General features: G+C 47.6%; 1 protein-coding gene across 1 annotated transcript; it reads right to left on the bottom strand.

Annotated features, from left to right (window-relative positions):
• Window positions 1-1,916: 1,916 nt before the first annotated feature.
• Ebi3 (Epstein-Barr virus induced 3) lies at window positions 1,917-18,215 on the bottom strand. The gene is made up of 5 exons (XM_020165857.2): window positions 17,959-18,215; window positions 16,837-16,972; window positions 15,612-15,790; window positions 7,155-7,312; window positions 1,917-2,348 (listed from the first exon to the last, which is right to left on the bottom strand). The coding sequence occupies exons 1-5, from the start codon at window positions 18,023-18,025 to the stop codon at window positions 2,139-2,141; spliced, it is 750 nt and encodes a 249-aa protein (XP_020021446.1). The 5' UTR covers window positions 18,026-18,215; the 3' UTR covers window positions 1,917-2,138.
• Window positions 18,216-19,438: the final 1,223 nt, after the last annotated feature.

The raw sequence follows: 19,438 nt of genomic DNA, 5'->3' as shown, positions 1-19,438 counted from the left end.
ACTGCATTCCTTGTTTTTGACTCCACCTCATCCACCCTCTGCCTCCACAGTCATTTTACCTTCTACCAGTCACTAGGACTGTCTCCATCTTTTTTTTTTTTTTTCCCAGCACTGAGGTTTGCTTGCTGGGCAGGCATTCTACCACTTGAGTCACTTTTTTTGTGTGTGTGATTATTTTTTTTTGTTTTTGAGATAGGGTCACACAAACTGTTGCTCAGCTGGCCTCAAACAGCAATCCTCCTGATCGCTGCCTCCTGAATAGCTGGGATTACAGGCATGAGGCATCGGCACCCTTGGGACTATATCAGGCCACCCACATGCAGCAGGACAATGCCCCTTAATTTCCATTAATTTAAACAAAGATCTTAGTCTTTAAGGATCCTCAAGAGTCTTTCTTTGTTTTTGTTTTTGAGACAGGATCTGGCCCTGCAGTCCCTGTTGAGCTGGAACTCGTGATCCTCCAGCCTCAGCCTCCTGAGTGCTGAGAAGACAGGCAGGTGCCACCACACCCAGCTGCAAGTGTCTTAATTTCATCCCACCTGCTGTGGTGAGTACCATATTCACGAGTTCGGGGGGCTAGGGTTTTCATGTTGGAGTGGGGGGTGTATGTGACTTTTTTTTTTTTTTTAGTTGGACTGGGGTTTCAACTAAGGGCTTCAGGCTTGCAAAGCAGGTTCTCTACCGCTTCAGCCACACCTGCAGTCCATTTTGCGCTGGCTATTTTGGAGATGTTTTCTTCAGAACTATTTGCCTGGGCTGGCCTCACACTTCAGTCCTCCAGAGCTCAGCCCCCCAAGTAGCTAGGATTACAGGTGTTGAGTCACACGTGGCCAGCTACAGGTGACTTTTGACATGAGACCTGAATGCAGTCCCCAGATCAAGCATGAGTTTTCTCTGACATTTAGTCCATGCTCCCTTTCCTGCTCCTCAGGGCCATCTTCACAGACTGTCAACCTCACTTTCTACAGGGACTCACAGCTGGGCAGCTTTGGGGGAAGTAAATGGACAAAATTGCTGACTGGATTCTGCCACCCATTCCAGGAAGAGCCCTCAGTGACCCCATCTTGACTTCCCCAGATCCTGGTTTGTCCATCTGGTCTAGCCCTGAGCCACAGGGAGTGGGGATTTGTTGGGTCTGTTTTCTGTCTTTTGCATCTCAGATTTGTCACTGAGTGCTGTTTGGGCCTCTTCCGGAATAATGGAGGCGTTGTGCTTTGAGTGAGTCTCCAGTGTTCAAGAGCCAGACACGATTTATTTTGCAGTGCTGGGGATGAACCCAGGGCCTCATGCTCCCCACTGAACCATACCCCAGCCCTATGGGATGAAAAGTTAATCCCTAGTGCAGTTGTGCACGAGTGGGACCTGTGGCTCAAGTCGTTGAACGCCTGACTAGCAGGTGTGAGGCCCTGAGTTCAAATCTCAGTACCACATAAAAAAGAGTGAGACCTTTATGAGGTGATTAGTGAGGGCTCTGCCCCCACTATCCCACGTTCAGTGGGATCACTAGAAATTGATGATCTCAGCAGAGGGTTAGTCATCTGGACAGTGTCCTCTGTATAGAACGGTAAATTGGACCTCTTCCCCTCTTCCACCCACGTCTCCCTTACCCTTGCACATTCCACTATGGGATGGTACAGCCAGAGGGCCTCACCAAATGCTTTCTCCTTGTTCTCTGACATCCCAGCCTCCAGGACTATGAGCCAAATCAATTTGCATTCATTATAAATTACCCAGTCATTGCTGGGCACAGTGGTGCCCACCTGTAATCCCAGCACTTAGGAGGCTGAGGTGGGAGGATGGAGAGCTATGTTTGAGATCCTGTCTCAAAAAGAAATGATGCAGTCTGTGGTGTTGTTATAGCAGAAAAAAAAGAGGAAGAAAAATAGACTGAGCCAGAGTCATCCTCCTTCCAAAAATAATTTTACTAATTAAAATATCTAATTAAAAATATCTGACATTCACAGTTAATGAAGCCCTGCACTATGATAAAAGGAGAGAGTATTTTCCCATTTCCCAGGTGGGGAGATTGAGGCTCAGAGAGGCAAAGTCACTGGTCCCAGAATGTCCAACAGCTCAGCAGCAGCAGGTCAGCATGCAAACCCAGTTTCAGGCAGACTCCACGCACCCTCAAGTGGACATCAGCAGGGGGTGGAGTCAGAACCCAGGCCCTCCTTAGGGGTGCTGGGAACCCCCCAATACTTGCCAAGGGTGAAGGGGGTAGTGCCAGGGAGACTCCAGTCACTGGGCTCCCCATAGTCCGTGAGGTCCTGAGCAGCCACCTGGATGCAGTACCTGGCGTGGGGCCGCACAGCCCTGAGCGTGAAGGACGTAGCTTCGATGGGCCCCACCTGTGAGGAGAGAGGAAGCTGGACTCATGCATGGAACCAGGCATTAATCTTTCCCCTCCCTGCTGGCTCAGGCCCAGGACTCAGCTCCCAATTGCCCACCCTGCATGGCCTGCCCTAAGCAGTCCTGTCATTATGGGAGTGGCTTGTGTGTCCCTCAAGTCTTCATGCATTGAAAGTCAACCCCATTGTGAGGAATCCAGAGGATGGAAACCTACTCCATCCACGGTGTGTAGAGGTGGGGGCCTCCAAGGGTTAAATAACATTATCAAGATGGAGCCCCTATAATTGGACCCTGAGAGAGCCAGACCAATGCTGGTGGCTCACGCCTGTAATCCTAGCTACTCAGGAGGCAGAGATCAGGAGGATCATGATTCAAAGCCACCCTGGGAAAATACTTTGTGAGACTCTATGTAGACAAAAGCTTTCACACACACACACTCACACACACACACACACACACACACACACACACAAAGGGCTGGTGCAGTGGCTCAAAATGTAGGCCCTGAGTTCAAAGTTTTTTTTTCCAGCACTAGGAAAAAAAAAGAAAAAAAAGAAGAGAAAGACATGAGAGACATGACAGACAGACACCTGCCACCTCAGGACACTGCCAGCAAGAAAGCCATCACCACATGCAGTTCCTCAACATTGCAACAGAGCCATGAGCCACACTAAGCCTCTTCTCTTTTCTTCTAACATTTACAGACTTGGGTATCCCGTTATAGTAACGAAAATCTGACTAATGTAACCGTTCACATCTCTGGTCCTTTTGAGTTCTAACCTCACTGGATTTCAGTGCTCAGACTTGGGGATCCCTCCTGGACCACACTGGGAACCCCAGCCCCAAATATCCTCTCCACCCTCAGAGCCTGGGGTCTTCCCTTCCCCCAGCTGCTCGGTACTCATGGTGGTTTTTTTTCCTGTTCCATCCTGTGCTTTCACTTTTCAAAATTCTTGCTGGCAGGGAGAGGTCCCCTCCCAGGGTCAGGCACGTCTTAGAGATGGCAAAGGGTTTGACCAGAGGGCAACTTTCATTTGCAAATTGGCTAGTCCCATGTCTAAATTCCCAGCCACTCCCTTCTCCGATGGTCCCGCCCAAGCCAATAATTCCCTGGCTGAGTCACCCTGGGGCTGGGGACCAGGCCTGGAGGCCACCGTGCCCTGCAGCCAGAGCTTGCTGAATCCTCCCCTGCCTTTCCTGCAGAACCCCCAGAAAGTGGACCCTGGCCTCCCCCTTGCTGTGCCTTGGTGTCCTGAACAAAGCCCAGGGCGTCCTGTGTGCCCCTGCAGGGACTGGTCCTGGAAATCCCAGTAAGAAATTCTTCTTCCAAAAGCGTTGGCTTCTCTGTTGTCCCTCTGTGAATGAAAGTCCTGCAGGTGCAAATGAAACCTCTCCAGCTTTGTCCTTCCTGTCCCCAGAACTCCACAGTCCCCCTTCCAGAACGTTCCATTCCAGGCCCTCCTCCTTCACCCAGGCCTGACATACTCTCTCATGGCTCCTCCAGACTTGTCCCATGAAGTCACTGGATATGGTTTTAGAATTTTCAAATTTAGATTAATGTTACAGTGGCCCTTTGAATCTGAGGGGTCAACATCCACCTGTTTTAGGGAAAAACACTTGTGTCTGTTTGAACAGGTACAGATTTTTTCTTTTCTTTTTTTTTTTTATGCGGTCCTGGGGTTTGAACTCAGTACCTTCACCTTGAGCCACTCCACCAGCCCTTTTTTTGTGATGGTTTTTTTTCAAGATAGGGTCTCATGAATTATTTGCTGGGGCTGGTTTCGAACTGATCTCTGCCTCCTGAGTAGCTAGGATTTCAGGCATGAGCCACTGGTGCCCAGTTTAAGACTATTTTCTTGTCATTATTCCCTGAGCGATACAATGTAGCAACTGAGTAGATGGCACTGACTTTGGAGCAGGCGTTACAAGTCATCTAGAGGTGGTGGGAAGTCTGCCGGAGGATGTGCACATGTTCTGTGCTAACTACACCATGTGCATCAGGGATCCGAGCATCCACGCAGTTCGTGGACCAGTGCCCTGTGGATATCAAAAGGCATGTGCTCAAAGCCACTGATTTTGTGCTTTCAAAGGGTGAATTCTTTTTTTTTTTTTTTTTAGTAGTCCTGGGGTTTGAACTCGGGGCTTCACACTTACAAAGCAGGTGTTTTACCACCTAAGCCACTCCTCCAGTCCATTTTGCTCTAGTTATTGTGTAGATGGGGTCTCAAGAAATATTTTCCCCAGCTGTCTTTGAACTGCGATCCTCCCCAACTCAGCCTCCCAAGAAGCTAGGATTACAGGCATGAGCCACCATGTCCGGCTCAAAGGGTGAATTCTATGTGAACTTAAAAATTCCAAACACTGAATGGGGGTGTGGCTTGTGGTAAAGTGACTACCTAGCAGGACTTGAGGCCCTGGGTCCAATCCCCAGTACCACAAAAAAACAAAAAACAGAACAAAATAAAAGATGGGCACTTATGGTTCCTAGCCTGTAATCCTAGCTACTCAGGAGGCAGAGATCAGATTGCTGTTCAAAGCCAGCCACAGGGCTGAGAGCAGAGCAGAGAGGCTAAGGGCAGCTGGGTGTTGGGAGCGGACTATGAAAAGCCTATGAGAACTGGACCTAAGCAAGGCGACATGCGGCTTAATTGCTTTTACCTGTGGGCCGAGATAGGCACAGCCTTGGTCAGGAAACAGGAAAAGCAGAACAGCTGTTTTCCTAAGCTTGTGTTCAGAGAAACAGGAATGTAAGTTTCTCCTGCTACAATGTCACGCCCCTCCCCGAGAACCACTGCTCCACCCAGTTTGCAGCTGTTTATAAAACACCCCTGAGGAGGCCTGGGGGCTTGTGCTTTTTTGCCTTTGTCTTTTACTTTGGGCCTTGGAGGGTTTTCTGGGCTTTGGCTTTGGGCATTTTGGTGTGGGAAGTTTTTGGAAGGGAAAAGAATTGCTGAAGGGAAAAGAATGGCTGAAGAGGGGTTGATAGAAAGTCTGCACCGAGAACTTTAACCTAGGCCTTAGACGCTAAAGAAAAGCCCAAGAGAATGTGTGACAGTGCAGATAGAGGACTGAGAATTTGCAAGTCTGAGCACCATGGCTTTAAGAAAGCTAAAGAGAGAATGCTAAAGAAAAGCTGCAAGCCTGGGGGCAAAAGACTTTAACAGCAATTTGGCTAAAGATGAGCTGAGAGCAAACATGGGACAGTGCAAGTCTAAGGAACGAGGTTTTAAGCAAAGTTTTAAAGAACTGCAAGGAGAAAGGCCTTGAAGAATCAAGATAGAGGAAAAGCAATGAAGGTTGTGCATCTCCACCCAAGCATCCAACACACCTGGCTCCACTGTCTATCTGTCTGTCTATCCTGTGTCTTTTCTGAGTCTCCAGTCACCCCCAGTTAAGCCCAGTGAGGTTCAGTAATACCCAGGAGGGAGAGAGAAAGCAGAAAACAGTGCCCCCTGCAGCTGGGTGTTCCTGGAAAGCTTTGAGACCCTGGGCTGTGTGGAGCTGTAGGCAGAACACAGGTTTTGCAGTGAGATAGTCAGGGCTGCCACAGTGGCAGCTGGTCCCCCTCTGGCCAGGGGCAGTTCCGCTCTCCACAATGGCCTTTACGAACTTCAGCCACCAGGACCAGATTCTCTCAGAGGACACAGACGGGCTTCCCATCGTCTCACCAGCCTGGTAGACCCCTACTGGACTCCAGTCCATGTTTCTTCTGTCCACTTCCAGGTTTTCATCCCATTTTGCATCAAGGTAAGAGGTTGTCAAGACATCAACTCCCATCCCCCAAAGCTGGGGAATTTAAATAAAGTCACCCCATCTCTGAAGCCACAGGAAATGTCTTTGGGTCAACAGGGAGGGTAAATACACCGTGCTTTGTGCCTTTTATGACCAAGAAAAAGACTTAGTAAATAATGACGGATCATTTTTATTATAATTTTTTTTGAGACAGGATCTCACTATGTCACCCAGCCTAGTCAATTATAATTTTAAGATACTAATAGCTAACATTCTGTACATACTAATTGTTCAGCCAGCGGCCCATGCCTGTTATCCCAGCTACTCAGGAGGCAGAGATCAGGAGGATCAGGGTTCAAAGCCAGCCCAGGGAAATAGTTCATGTGACCCTATCTTGAAAAAACCCTTCACAAAAAAAGGGCTGGTGGAGTGGCTCAAGGTGAAGGCCTGAGTTCAAATCCCAGTACGGCAAAATAAATGAGATTTATGTAACATAAACATTTAAAGTGGACAGTTCAGTGGCATAAATTTTTTAGCATACACAAAGTTGTGCAACCAACACCTCTAATTCCAGAACATTCCAATGCCCAAGAAAGCCTTGTCCCCAGGGGCAGCCACCCTGCCGTTTCTCCAGCCTCTGACCTCCACAAGTCCACTTCCTGTCTCAGGATTATCCTGTTCTGGAAGTTTCCTGTCCATGGAGCCCCATGCTGTGGGGGCCTTGTGTGTCTGATACACTCACTGAGCACCATGTCCTCAGGGTTCTTCAGAGGCTGTTCCTGTTCATGGATGTGTAATATGCCAGTGTGTGAATGGATCAAGCTGTGTGTCCATTTGTCCTTCCATGGACACCGGGCTTTCCCTGCTTTTGGGCTTTTGTGAAGTATGCTACATCGAGCTCGTGTATCCAAGGACTTGTGTGAATTCCTGACTTTCAATCTTTTGGGTCGACACCCTGGTTGCTTTTATTCTACGCACTGCTAGCCCCAAGCTCTGTGCAAGGCCCCAAAACAGTGCCTGCTGCCTCTTGCAGGGTCCCTTGGCTCCCCCTGGACCCCCCTTGTCCTCCTCACCTGGCGGAATCGAGTGGCCCCATGACGTTTGTAGCGGATCCAGTACTTGAGAGAGAAGATGTCCGGGAAGGGCCAGGACTGTGGGGGCTGCCACTGCACCTGCAGCTGCTGTCCAGGGACAGGGCACAGGCGCACACCTTCCGGAGGGTCTGGCTTGACTGATGGGGCAGCAGGAAGCAGGGTCAGGGAACCCAGTGGCATCTAACCTCTCACTCACTCACTCAGTGACTCAACCAACAAGTGCGAATTCGGCACCTTTCATTACGCCTGGCAGAGGACACAGGGTGACCAACACTGCCCCGCCAGGGACAGACAAAAACAAGCCAGCAGGTTGTACAGGGCAGGGGAGAAAAGTCCAGGAGGCCAGTACAGAGGGGTGGCGACTTTTGGGGATGTAAATCACAGATCACAAAACTCACCACTGTGGAGTGCAAACTCATGGATAATTCCAGAACATTCTATCACTCCAAAAGGAATCCCTGCCCCATCAGCCATCACCCTCTCCCCTCCCCAGCCCTGGTCTCCACAAGTCCACTTCCTGTCCCCGGATTCCCTGGTCCTGGATATTTCCTATCAACAGTCACAAGGCTGTGGGGGCTCGTATGTCTGCTTCTCTCACTGAGCACCATGACCTTAGGGTCCCTCCATGTTGCCAGAGCCTCGTTCCTGTTCATGGCTGAGTAATATTCCAGTGTGTGGCTGGACACTGTGTGTGTCCTTTCATACACAGATGGGCACAGACTGTCCTCGCCATTTGGCTGTCAGAAATAATGTTGCATGAATGTTATGAACAAGTGTTTTTTTTTTTTAAGAGAATGTGAGTTTTCATTTCTCTCGGGTGGAATAGCTGGATTATAGAGTATCAGTGCACAGCACTTTCAAGGATGCTAACCTGTTTTCACCCATGTTGGGGTTAACAGTGAGGACAGCCATGTTAGGACCAGACCCCCTCCCACCTTGCAGGTGGCTCCCTAGAAACTCCCCCACCCAACCCCAAAGACTGACAAAGGGACAGTTGTTAACCTTTATCTCTGGATAGGTGCCAAGGACAGTTGGGCAGACAGTGACCTAACTACAACTTATCTTTCTTGATTGCCCAGCAACAATATCCCTTAGTGACCTTCCTGGTACTTTTCCACTAGCCCCCTATATCTAGCCCAAGCCTGTGTATGGGTTCTAGCTCTCTTGCTGGGGTCTCCCTCCACAGAGCTCCTGCCTAAAAATAAAGCCTATTACTGGTGTTTGAGCCATCTCTCTGCCTCTTCCATGCCTCTTATTTTCTAACTTTTGGTGTTAGAAAACCAAACCCGGGAGAGAGTTTCTAGTGAGGAGGAACAGCATTCATCCTCAATCCCCCTGACCTCTCTCCAAATCTCTCTCTCTCTCTCTCTCTCTCTCTCTCTCCTCTCTCCCTTCTTTCCCTCCTCACCATCCTCTATATGACTCTTAACTATTATATTTCCCATTCCTCTGTGACCTCCTGCAGGGCCCTCGGCCTCTCCTCTGCACTCCATGGTGCCTCTGTGTGTGAGTCTCCGGCCATTCTTGCGTTCAGTGTTCCTCTCTCTCCCCTTCCTCTCCCCCTCCAGCCATTTGGCCCCTGGCTACATAGGTTAAAGACTACCTACTGCCCCATGTTCATTTTTCCAGTTTTGCAAGATTTCTCTAGGGGACACCCTAGGAAAAACTTCCTAACCCTCGCCATGGGCAATGCCCACTCAGAGATTCCCTCTGCCTCACCCCGGGGTGTCTTTTACACAACCCTATAAACTGGGCCTAAAAGGCGATCTAAACCCAAAATCCTCATCAGTTTCTCTACGAAAATTTGACCTCAATACAAATTAGATAATTCCTCTAAATGGCCCAAATTTAAAACTTTTAACCCCAATGTCCTCTGAGACCTAAACAACTTCAGTGTGAGAAATGGCAAAGAACAAGAGGTTCCCTATTTCCAGGCTTTCTTCCACCTTAGATCCCGACCTTCCCTTTGTTCACACTGCCAGGGAATATAGGTTTGACTCCAGCTCTCCGCTGTCACAACCTAAAAAGTGACAAACAACAACAGCTCTTCCCAGGTTCATTCTGGGCCCCTAAATGGAGGCTGGAGTCCCCCCCCCCCCCGTGTTCCTCCCCCCCAGTTCCCTGCTGCCTCTCCCTCCCTTTTCACTGTTCTATCTCCCCCACCCTTTCCTTCCTTTCCTTTCTTTGATGGCTCCATCAGGGACCACTCCCCATTGCTGGGCCCTCCATCCAACACTGGTCTTCAATTTTGGTGAGTTTTCCCCTTCATCCAGATTTCTCTCTAGTCCTACTGTGGACCATGGAAGCACCGGCCAGGCAAGAGACTCCCTCTGTCCACCCCTCACCTAGTATTTTCTGGGGATGCCTAGAAAATATACAGGTTCACTGTCCCCGAGGCATCTCATAGACTATCAGTAGGTAGTAAAGACGCTCCTGCCCTCTGATAAGTCTGTCCTACCAGGCGGGACCATGATGGGGATTATTCACCACCTTTTTCCACAAAAATAAGCCAGAACCCCCTGAGGGACAGTCCACTGAGATGTCTCCTCCCAAACCGCCAGACCCTGGGTCACACAGAAATCTTAAGCCTGAACTGATTTTCTAATGTAACGCAGGCTGACACCAATATAAATTGGACAAAACAGGACATTTTCAGTTTCCAAGTTCAGCATGATTGAAAAACTTCCTGCAGTGCTATGGGACATGGCGTAAGGTTTCCCTATGTCTAGCTTCGTTTCTCTCCCTCTAGACTCTCCCTCTGTCCATCTTGTTCACCTCATCATATTTTCCTCCTAAGCAAAAATCCCCCTGGCGTGCCTCTGTCCTCCTCCTCTGACTGTGCCCAACTCTATGTCCTCCTTCCCCCTTCCTCATCTCGCAGTATATAAAAAAGCTTTCACTTTAAAACTCTTCTCTCTGAATCCGTCTCGGCCATCATGGAGGTTTCTTTCACCTCTTCTGGACTGGTCATCCGAGTGAGGACAGCAAAGACAGAGATAGACAAGAAAAAGGAAAGAAAGAAAGAAAAAAGTCCTCCTCAAATTATATTGTCAGTTTTCTTAGCCTCTGGAGCGACTCACACAATCCCAGGACTGCAAACATAAAATCAATTATAAATCTAAATGACATATGGCTGAGGATTTGAGATACTTTTCTGTCTCAACCTCCTGGATTTTTTTCTTCCTAATGCTAAGCCTCTAAGTCCGCCTAAACACTCACTAACAGCTTTCTCCTTTAAGTCTCGCTTTTGAGCTGGGCAGTTTTCCCATTGTAGACATGTCAAGGCCGGGAGGGGAACCAGATCATATCCAGGACACTGCAGGTGGTGACCCTGGGCTGGCCTGTTTGCTGTCCTGGCCAAGCTGCCATGTGATCAGAGTTATGGACTCACGACTCAGTCCCACAAGTGCACAAGCTGGAGGGACCAAGGACACAATTTGAATTCTCCATCTAAAATGCCCCATGTGTTTAAAACTAAAATGTCAGTATTCCAGGTTATGACACTGACTAAAAGGCAAAAGCACAGCCTTCCGGGATTCTGCTATGGATTCAATTAGGCATTTAGATTTTTTTTTTATTAGGCCCCTTACCTAAAGTCTTCAGGGCTGAGCTCCCTAGCTCTGGTTCCAGTAGAAATGTCATCCTTTTTACCACAACACTCTGCCCTTTGTCCAGCCTGTCATACTAATCCTAATTTTAAAACAAATTTTTAATATAAAATAAGAGAATAAACTTGTGCAACCCCTCGTGCGTCCCATGTCCTTTGTCTGACAAGGATGGGATGCCAGCACCATACCAAGCCTAGGCTCCAGCAATTTACTTTAAAGGTTTGGCTAAAACGCTACTGTAACTGAAGGTAAGTTATCATTAGAGGTTATTTTTAAAAAAACACCCTCTAGAGGTAATCTAAAGCCTTCAATATCTAAGAGTGCACTTAAAGTAATGGTTTCATATCATTGTGTAAACTTTGTGATGCCTATTGTATGACTAACTTATTAGAGACAAAAATCTAATAGCTGCGACAACAGTCTTATTAAAAATTGAGACTGACTTTGAATACTTTCCTAAAATTGACGCTTACTTCAGCTATCAAGCCGCCCAAAATAAGTCCTAAAAGAACAGAATGGGACACACCTCAATCTGCTCCTAAAAATTAAAAAAATAATTGATCCGTGTATTTATGGCCACTCAGTTCATTTTTACACATTCTTGAGCTCTTGAGTCTATGCACACTTAAATTGACGTTTATGGCCTGCTTGATTTAAAACTTTTTACATATGCATGATTCTTATTATAGTGTTAATGTAAAAAAAAAAAAAAAACTCTGTTCTCTTCTCTCCCCACCTCCTCTGCTGCTGCTTTTAAGATAATCCAATTTTTTAATGTTTTATGGCAATCAGGTCTAAGTAGAATACAGGCATTATTTTATGGACAGTAACCTTAATCTGTTTCATCCTGGGTCAGTGTAATTTGCATTCAATTCTTTTATAATTAGGTCTATTAACAAATGGTGTCTTTATAAGTAACTTATAAGTACTTATTGTATAAAAAAACAGCTTAAGATTGTCTTTCTTAAAGGTTATAAAAAGGTATTAAATATTTTTGGAAAAAGTTAAGGGAAATAAAAAAATACTATTAAATGAAAAAGGATTTTATAAAAAGGTTTGCCTTAAAGATTGTTTCAAAAATGAAAAAGAGGGGAAAGGACAAACCATCATAAGATTCAAAATGTTATATAAAGGTTCTGAGTAGGTCTTAAAAATGTAAAATAAAAGCTTTGGCGTACGATAAAGTTAGTTGACTGTAATCTAGGAGTTACCTAAAAGATTTTATAAGGTCGTGTTAAACTAGAACCTGGTTCTCTATGTCTATAAAATAACAAAGCTATCTTAACATTGTTCTGCTCTAAGTAAGATCCGTAAAAAAAATCATAAAGAAAGATTTTATCAAAATAATTACTTGTGTTTTCTGTTGATTTTGTCAAACTTTTAAATTCCTCAAAAAACTAAGCCTTAACTAAACCAGAGTTCATTTAAGTATTTGTTCACGTAAAAGTCTCTTAAGTGACTTTTTCTTATATCTGTGCGATAAAACAACTGTTGTTTTGGGTAATTTTGGCACAATTGGTACAGTATAGGTTTGTGACTAAAAGTATGTAGAGCTCTGTCTAGACTTTACCTAAATATTGTACAAACATTGTCCGCTTAATATGTATAAAATGACCAGCTAAAGCTCTCTTATCCAAAAGCATTCCACTTAGACCTTCGACATATAAAATGGTTAATGAAACTTTTGGCAGTTCTGCTGTTTGTAATCAGTAACATTCAGAAACAACCTGCCATTTGGGCAATCCAGCTACTTAAAACCTGGCCTGTATTTGTCTTAGCCAAATAAGTGGCAATGTATATATAAAATGTACTTGTACATTAAAAAATAAGACTATTTAAAATCCCAGGCACTGTCCCAACTTTTAAGAGATCTAAATTTTGACTTTCGTCAGTGCTCTATACCTATTATCTTACTAGCCAAAATTCTACATTTTGCTCCAAAAAAAAAAAAAAAAACCAAAACAAAACAAAACAAACTTCACCAAGCAGATGCACTGTGTCCATGTGCTCCTAATTGTAACAAGGAACACTCAGTGTTGCCTCTTTAATGCTGTCTACAATAAAAATAATAGATGTTCGCCCAGTTCCTAAACTACTTTTCAGCACTTTAACCCTGGCTGTTCTAAGTCTTGTCATTAGCAATCTGGGTCCTTCTCTGCAGCATTTGCAATCAAATCCCCAGAAATGATTCTGACAATTACCTATTATTCCGTTGAGTCAGCCTCTAAAAATTTTGTTTTTGTTGGCTTTTGGAAAACCTTTAATTTGTCTGTTGACATTCTGCAGCATTTTTAAGTTGTCAGGATATCATCTATAGTCCAGACAGAACTAAAAATAGATGCCAGGTAAGCCCACTTCTTCCAAACCTCTTTTGTTGCTTATAATTTGGCCAAATGGGTCTTAATTGGCACTGATTCCCACCTGACCTGCCTGGTCCTTCCCCTCCAATGTGGAAAACATCTGGAAAAGCTATTCTGGCACTAAGGGACTTTCATTAACCAAAACAGTTAATTGAAAAAAATCTTCACAGGGGACTCTTGAGAGACAGTTTGAAGACAAGAGGGGAAAGCTGTCGCAATCCAGATGGAGTCACTGTGGCAAACCTCACAAAAGTTACTAAAGCTGAGAGGTTTTAAAGAGGGATCTGCTAGACATCCAAGCCCTTGCAGGCACTTCTGACAGAACACAAACGCATATTTTAGGACAAGGCCTTCTATTTAAGTAAAGACATATTTGGGATGGGGGAGTGGCTCAAGTGGTAGAGCGCCTGCCTAGCAAGCTCAAGGCTCTGAGTTCGAACCCCAGTACCACCAGAAAAGAAAAAATGATTTATGATTTCACAATGTTTACATCAAAATGTATTAAAGTTTATTTTTAAAAAAAGACATATTATTTTTGCTGGCTCCAAACTTATCTTTTTAGTAGTCCCTGCTCATGGAGTTGTTTTCCCGGGTAGTCTATTTAACTGGAGTTTTCTGACTTTTACTTACTCTGTATTCTACTTGATAAAAATGTTTCCAGTTTTAAACTTAAATAGCAAGTTCTTTTGTCCCCTTTTCCTGTATTTGTCACTGGCCAAAAGACCCTAGTTCCCTGATCCCCAGGTACTTGGACTGCTTTTATTAAAAGGCACTGACTCCCTACTTGGGACCACAGAGTAACTAAAAACAGAAAACACAACAGCTCTCCATTCTGTCTACTGTCCTTTGCTCTGAGCCATTCTCTCCTCAGCCACCTTGGAGTCAAGAAAGGATAGAAATGACCGATGACATCTTTGTAACAAGGGACTGAAACTACCCCCAACCACAGACTCTACTCAGAATGAAACACTGTTCAGATAACAACCCCGGAACCTCTCCCCAAACCAGAACTGAGATGGTGACCGACCCAGTCTCACCTGTGGTTGGGACGGTTTCCTGTGCATGCCTTCATCCCCTGCCCCGAGTTCTTTTGTCTACCTAGGCCTGTAGCCGATGTCTGTACCCCAAGATCCCTTGGTTTTCCTTCTCATGCTGATAATCACTGGCCATGTGTGTTTAACCGCATGTCTCACCTTCTCCCCCAAAGCCTGCATTCCTTTACACAGGTTGCCACTCCAAACCACGCTGCCTCTACAGGAAAGATGCTGCTTTTATGTCAACTAGTCTGGGATTGTTCGTAAAATCCCTAAGAGACCACAAAATGTGTGGCCAACCTCCAACAACAAACAACGGACAGCTGGGGACAGTGGTCTTTCTGGGCTAAAGGCTCTAGGCCTTTGTCCACATACTACCCAGATCAACTCAATCCTGCTCCTCCAACAGGCCTGCTAAAGCAAGAGACCCTGTTGATAACCCTCTCCTTAAGAGACCTCAACACCTTGCCTTGGCAAAAAGTAGCTAAATGAAATTTCATTGTCCTTTTTCCTAGCTAGCTAGCTAGCTAGCTACCAAAAGGCAGGAATGTTGGGGTTAACAGTGAGGACAGCCACGTTAGGACCAGACCCCCTCCCACCTTGCAGATGGCTCACTAGAAACTCCCCACCCAACCCCAAAGACTGACAAAGGGACAGTTGTTAATCTTTATCTCTGGATGGGTGCCAAGGACAGTTGAGCAGACAGTGACCTAATTACAACTTATCTTTCTTGGTTGCCCAGTGATGGTATCCCTTAGTGACCTTCCTGGTACTTTTCCAGTGGCCCCCCTATATCTAGTGCAAGCCTGTGTATGGGTTCTAGCTCTCTTGCTGGGGTCTCCCTCCACAGGGCTCCTGCCTAAAGAATAAAGCCTATTACTGGTGTTTGAGGTACTGCTGTACCTCTTTCTAACAACTCACCTCCAGCAATTTTTTATAATGAGGGTTGCAATTTTTAAGAATGTACTAAGGGGAGGAGGCCTCACTGAGAAAGTGACATGTGAGCAGAGACCTGAAGGAGGTGAAAAAATAACTCATGAGGATTTGGAGGAAGAGAATTCAAGATAGTGAGCACAGCCTGTGCAAAGGTCCTGGGGCAGGACAAGCCTGGGTGATGGAGGAGCAGCAAGGGGGCCGTGTAGCTGGAGCAGAGGGAACGAGGGGGACAGAGGGAGGAGGAGGCAGGGAGGGGACAGGGAGGACTTGGGCTTTGAGCCTGAGGGAGGTGGGAGCCATGGTGGGCTGTGTGCAGGGGAGGGAGGGACCTGACTCACGGGTGCCCCCTGGTGGCTCCTATGGGAGGACAGGTGGTGGAGGGCTTGGAACACAGGTGAAAAGGGAAGAAAGCACAGGTGTTTGATAGCCTGGAAGGTGGAGCAGCAGGAGGGCTGACAGCTACAGGTGGCCCACAGGGGTGGTGGGGACTGCACTCACTGATGTGCTCGACCACGAAGGACAGGAAGCTGCAGCTGGTGCCGCCTGGGTGCACGGCTGTGACGTTGAGCACATAGGGCACCATGGAGAACAGCTGCAGGTCGGCGATGGTGCAGCTGGTGGCCTCCGGCGTCTGCTGCAGGCAGGGCAGGCTCTCCCCAGGGACGGCCACGCCGAGCCTGGACACGGAGTGGCCCGTGAGGGTCTCAGCCTTTCCCGCTGGCCCTACACCCCCAAAGAGGGTGGACCCTGCAGGTCCTGGGTAAGGTCCTGCTTTGACTCTGTCCCCAGCTGGCTATGTGACTCCAGGGGAGGTTCCAACAGTTGGCAGGTCAGTGGGTTCAGTATGGAATCCAACTCACATTCTCTCAATTTGAGGAACATGCAGCGGTCAGACTTTAGGATGTTGGCCTGGGGTCAGCACTGGGCCATTGACCTTTCTGCAACATTAACAATGATCCAAGTTGGGCTTGGTGATATACGCCTGTAATCCCAGCACTTGGTTGGCTGACGCAGGAAAATCAAGAGTTTTAGGTCAGCCTGGGCTACATAGTGACGCCTATCTCAAAAAACAAAACCAGCTGGCGCTGGGGCTCACACCTGTAATCCTAGCTACTCAAGAGGCAGAGATCAGGAGGATCGGCGTTCACAGCCAGCTGGGGCAAACAGTTCATGAGACCCTATCTCGAAAATACCCATCACAAAAAGGACTGGTGGAGTGGCTCAAGGTGTAGACCCTGAGTTCAAGCCCCAGTACCGCAAAAAAAAAAAAAAAAAAAGGAAACAATGCCCTGCCTCATTTGTTTGTTTTGGGGTGTTGGGGACGGAACCCAGGGCCTCACACATGCTATGTAAGTACTCATCACCAAGTCGTACACCCAGTCCAAAATTAATATATTAAAAAAGCCGAAAACAAAAAACTCCACAAACACAAAAACACCAAGAACGAACAAAAAGAGAGACTGATATTTTGGATACTCATATTGCGTGATATTAAATTAACTTATCAATATAAATACACATCAGGTTACATTAAATCATACTATATATTTGGCATATTCAGATAATATTGAAGTCAGACATTAGAATTAACCTCACCCAGTGTCTTGCATTGTTTAACGTGGGTTCTAAAAAGCCTTTTTACTTTGCTTACATTAACGCAGGGTCTCCCCACTGCGTTAGTCCAGGCTGGCCTTGACTTTTTTTTTTTTGCAGCCCCACTGACCTGTAAGTGGCAATGAAGGATGTGGCTCTGGTGGAGTTGGGAGCTGGTGGCAGAGTCCAGGAGCAATCCACAGCAACTGGGTACCTAGAGGCACGGCACTGCACCCTGGGCTGGCCTGGAACCTCCGAGGGCCCCCCTGAAGGAAACAGAGAGTGAGGTGAGCCTCCGATTCACCCGACATTGTCACAGCCCTTGCCTTGCACTCAGCCCCCACTATCAATCAGTCACGAGGGGAACAGGCAGGAAGAGGTTCAGCTATATCCCTTTTGATCTTCCTAATTTTGGTTTTTTTTTTTTGGGGTGGGACCTGGGTTTGAACTCAGGGCTTTGCACTCACAAAGCAGGTACTCTACCACATGAGTCACCCCTCCAGTCCATTTTGCTCTGGTTATTTTAGAGATGGGGTCTCGAGAACTATTTGTCCAGGCTGACTTCAAACCACGATCCTCCCAAGTGGCTAGGATTACAGGCATGAGCCACCAGCGCCTGGCAGCGTATCCCTCCTCCCTCTCCTGTTTTTGCTCTGACGCTGATGGATGTGCACTGTATCCCAAAAAATGAATGCAGTTAGAATTTATCCCTCCAGTCGACCCTTCGTATCCGTGGGGCGTCGGTCTCCAGGTCCCCAGAACTCCCTCCCCTGTGGACGCTCAGGTCCCTTCTACAATATGGCATAGTTTGTACAGAGCCTGAGTTGTTCCTCCCATAGACCTTAAGTCATCTCTAGAGGACTGGGGACAGCTGATACAATGTCAGTGCTGTGTGCATACTTGTCACACTATATCGTTTAGGGACTAATGACAAGAAGAGTTCTGTACCCATTCAGTGCAGATGCAGTTTTTTCCCCTAATATTTTGTGTCCCCTGGTTGTTGAAGCCATGTGTGTGGAAGCTGTGGCCACAGAGGACCAACTCCACACTCTGTGTAAGTCTATAGGTGGCTCCAGGCTGTGACTGGCACTGCCTGCTGTCACTCTGGCCAGGGACTCAGCTTCTTTGTGCCTCAGTTTCCCCATCAGCACAGTGGGGAACCCACTTCAGACCTGATCTGAGGCTGAAAGTCAAGGCCTAGTCCCCAAACAATGTCTCTGTGCTTGGCCCCCACTCCAAGGGTCCCACATACCTGTTCCTCCACTGCAGGGCAGGCAGCCAACCCAGAGGGCGAAGGCCAGGAGGAGCGTCAGGGTCATGGCTGTGGTGATTCTGCTCTCGGGAGCTGGAGTGGGAACGCTCAAGGCTTGGGCAGGAGACAGGGGACTAGGGACCTGCCCAGGGGAAGCCCAGCCCTTGTTGAGCCCCCTCCAAGTCTGACAAACTGGCCAGAAGAGTTCCCATCCCCCACTGGCCACCCCAGAGCGGAAAACTTGCGGTGGGGGTAGGGAGAGGAGGCCCCAAAAGAGAGAAGTGACCTCATGGCCTTTCCCAGCACAGGGACATGTGGCCTTCCTTCCGCTGAACCGGTGAATGATGGGGGAAATCCCAGGGAGGGGGACAGATGCAGAGAAGGCCAGAGGAGGATGGAGGGAGGAAGAGCCCGAGGGACAGAGATGCAGACAGAGACAGAGATGGAGACAGAGAAAGAGATCAGGGAAGAGAGACAGAAGGAGACTCAGGCAGAGACAGAAGAGGAGAGCTGGAGACAGAGACAGGGTGAGATGGAGAGACATCCTGAGAGCAAGAGACAGAGAGACACAGAGGAGAGATGGGGAGAGAGACAGAGGAGGGAAGAGAGAAACACAGAAAGAGATAGAGACACACAGGTACAGAGACCAAAAGATGCAAAGACAGAGATAGAGACAGAGACAGACAGAGATGGAGTGCCAAGAACGAGAACAGGGGCTCAGAGGGACACAGGCACAGAGACAGGGTGTGCCAGAGAGGGGGGTGTCACTCACTTGCTGACCACAGGAATGGTCTCCAACCCCACTCCAGCCTTTAGGCCCTGAAGCAGCCCCACCCTACAGCCTTCTCCACACCATCTGGAGCCCCAGGAACACACTGAGTCCCCGCTGTGCACGAAGCCTGCCATGAATGTGCAAGGAAACCCCCCGAGACAGGCTGGGCACTCGGGGGGGGGGGGGGATTCCCAGCCACATCTGCCTCTCCCTTAGCTGGAAAAGGCGAAGAAGCCCCTGGGAGTTTAGGGGGACTTGCCAAGGACAGGAGAGGCTGGAAGAAGGAACTTCAGCCAAGGTTTAGGTCCAGGAAAGAGGGGTTAATTGAGAAGTAAGGGCTGGGAAGGTGGGCATGCTGGTACACACCTGTAATCTCAGCCCTTGGGAGGCGGGAGGAGCTCTAGGCTGAGGCCAGTCTGGGCTCTTAGTGAGACCGTTCCAAAAAATGAGAGGGAGAATGAGAGGGAGAAATAGAGAGGGGGGAGAAAGAAAGGAGAGAGAGAATGAAAGGAAGGAAGGAAAAGAAAGAAAGGAAGGAAGGAAGGAAGGGAGGAAAGTGCCAGCTGCTGGTGGCTCACACTGTAATCCTAGCAACTCAGGAGGCAGTGATCAGGAGGATTGAGGTTCAAAGCCAACCCAGGCAAATAGTTCACAAGACCCTATCTTGAAAAACCCATCACAAAAAAGGGCTGATGCTGATGGAGTGGC

The sequence above is a fragment of the Castor canadensis genome, chromosome 14, assembly GCF_047511655.1.
Source record: "Castor canadensis chromosome 14, mCasCan1.hap1v2, whole genome shotgun sequence".
Taxonomy (NCBI): Eukaryota; Metazoa; Chordata; class Mammalia; order Rodentia; family Castoridae; genus Castor; species Castor canadensis.
The sequence above is the reverse complement of the archived record's forward strand: the minus strand, read 5'-3'. Positions and strand labels throughout refer to the sequence as shown.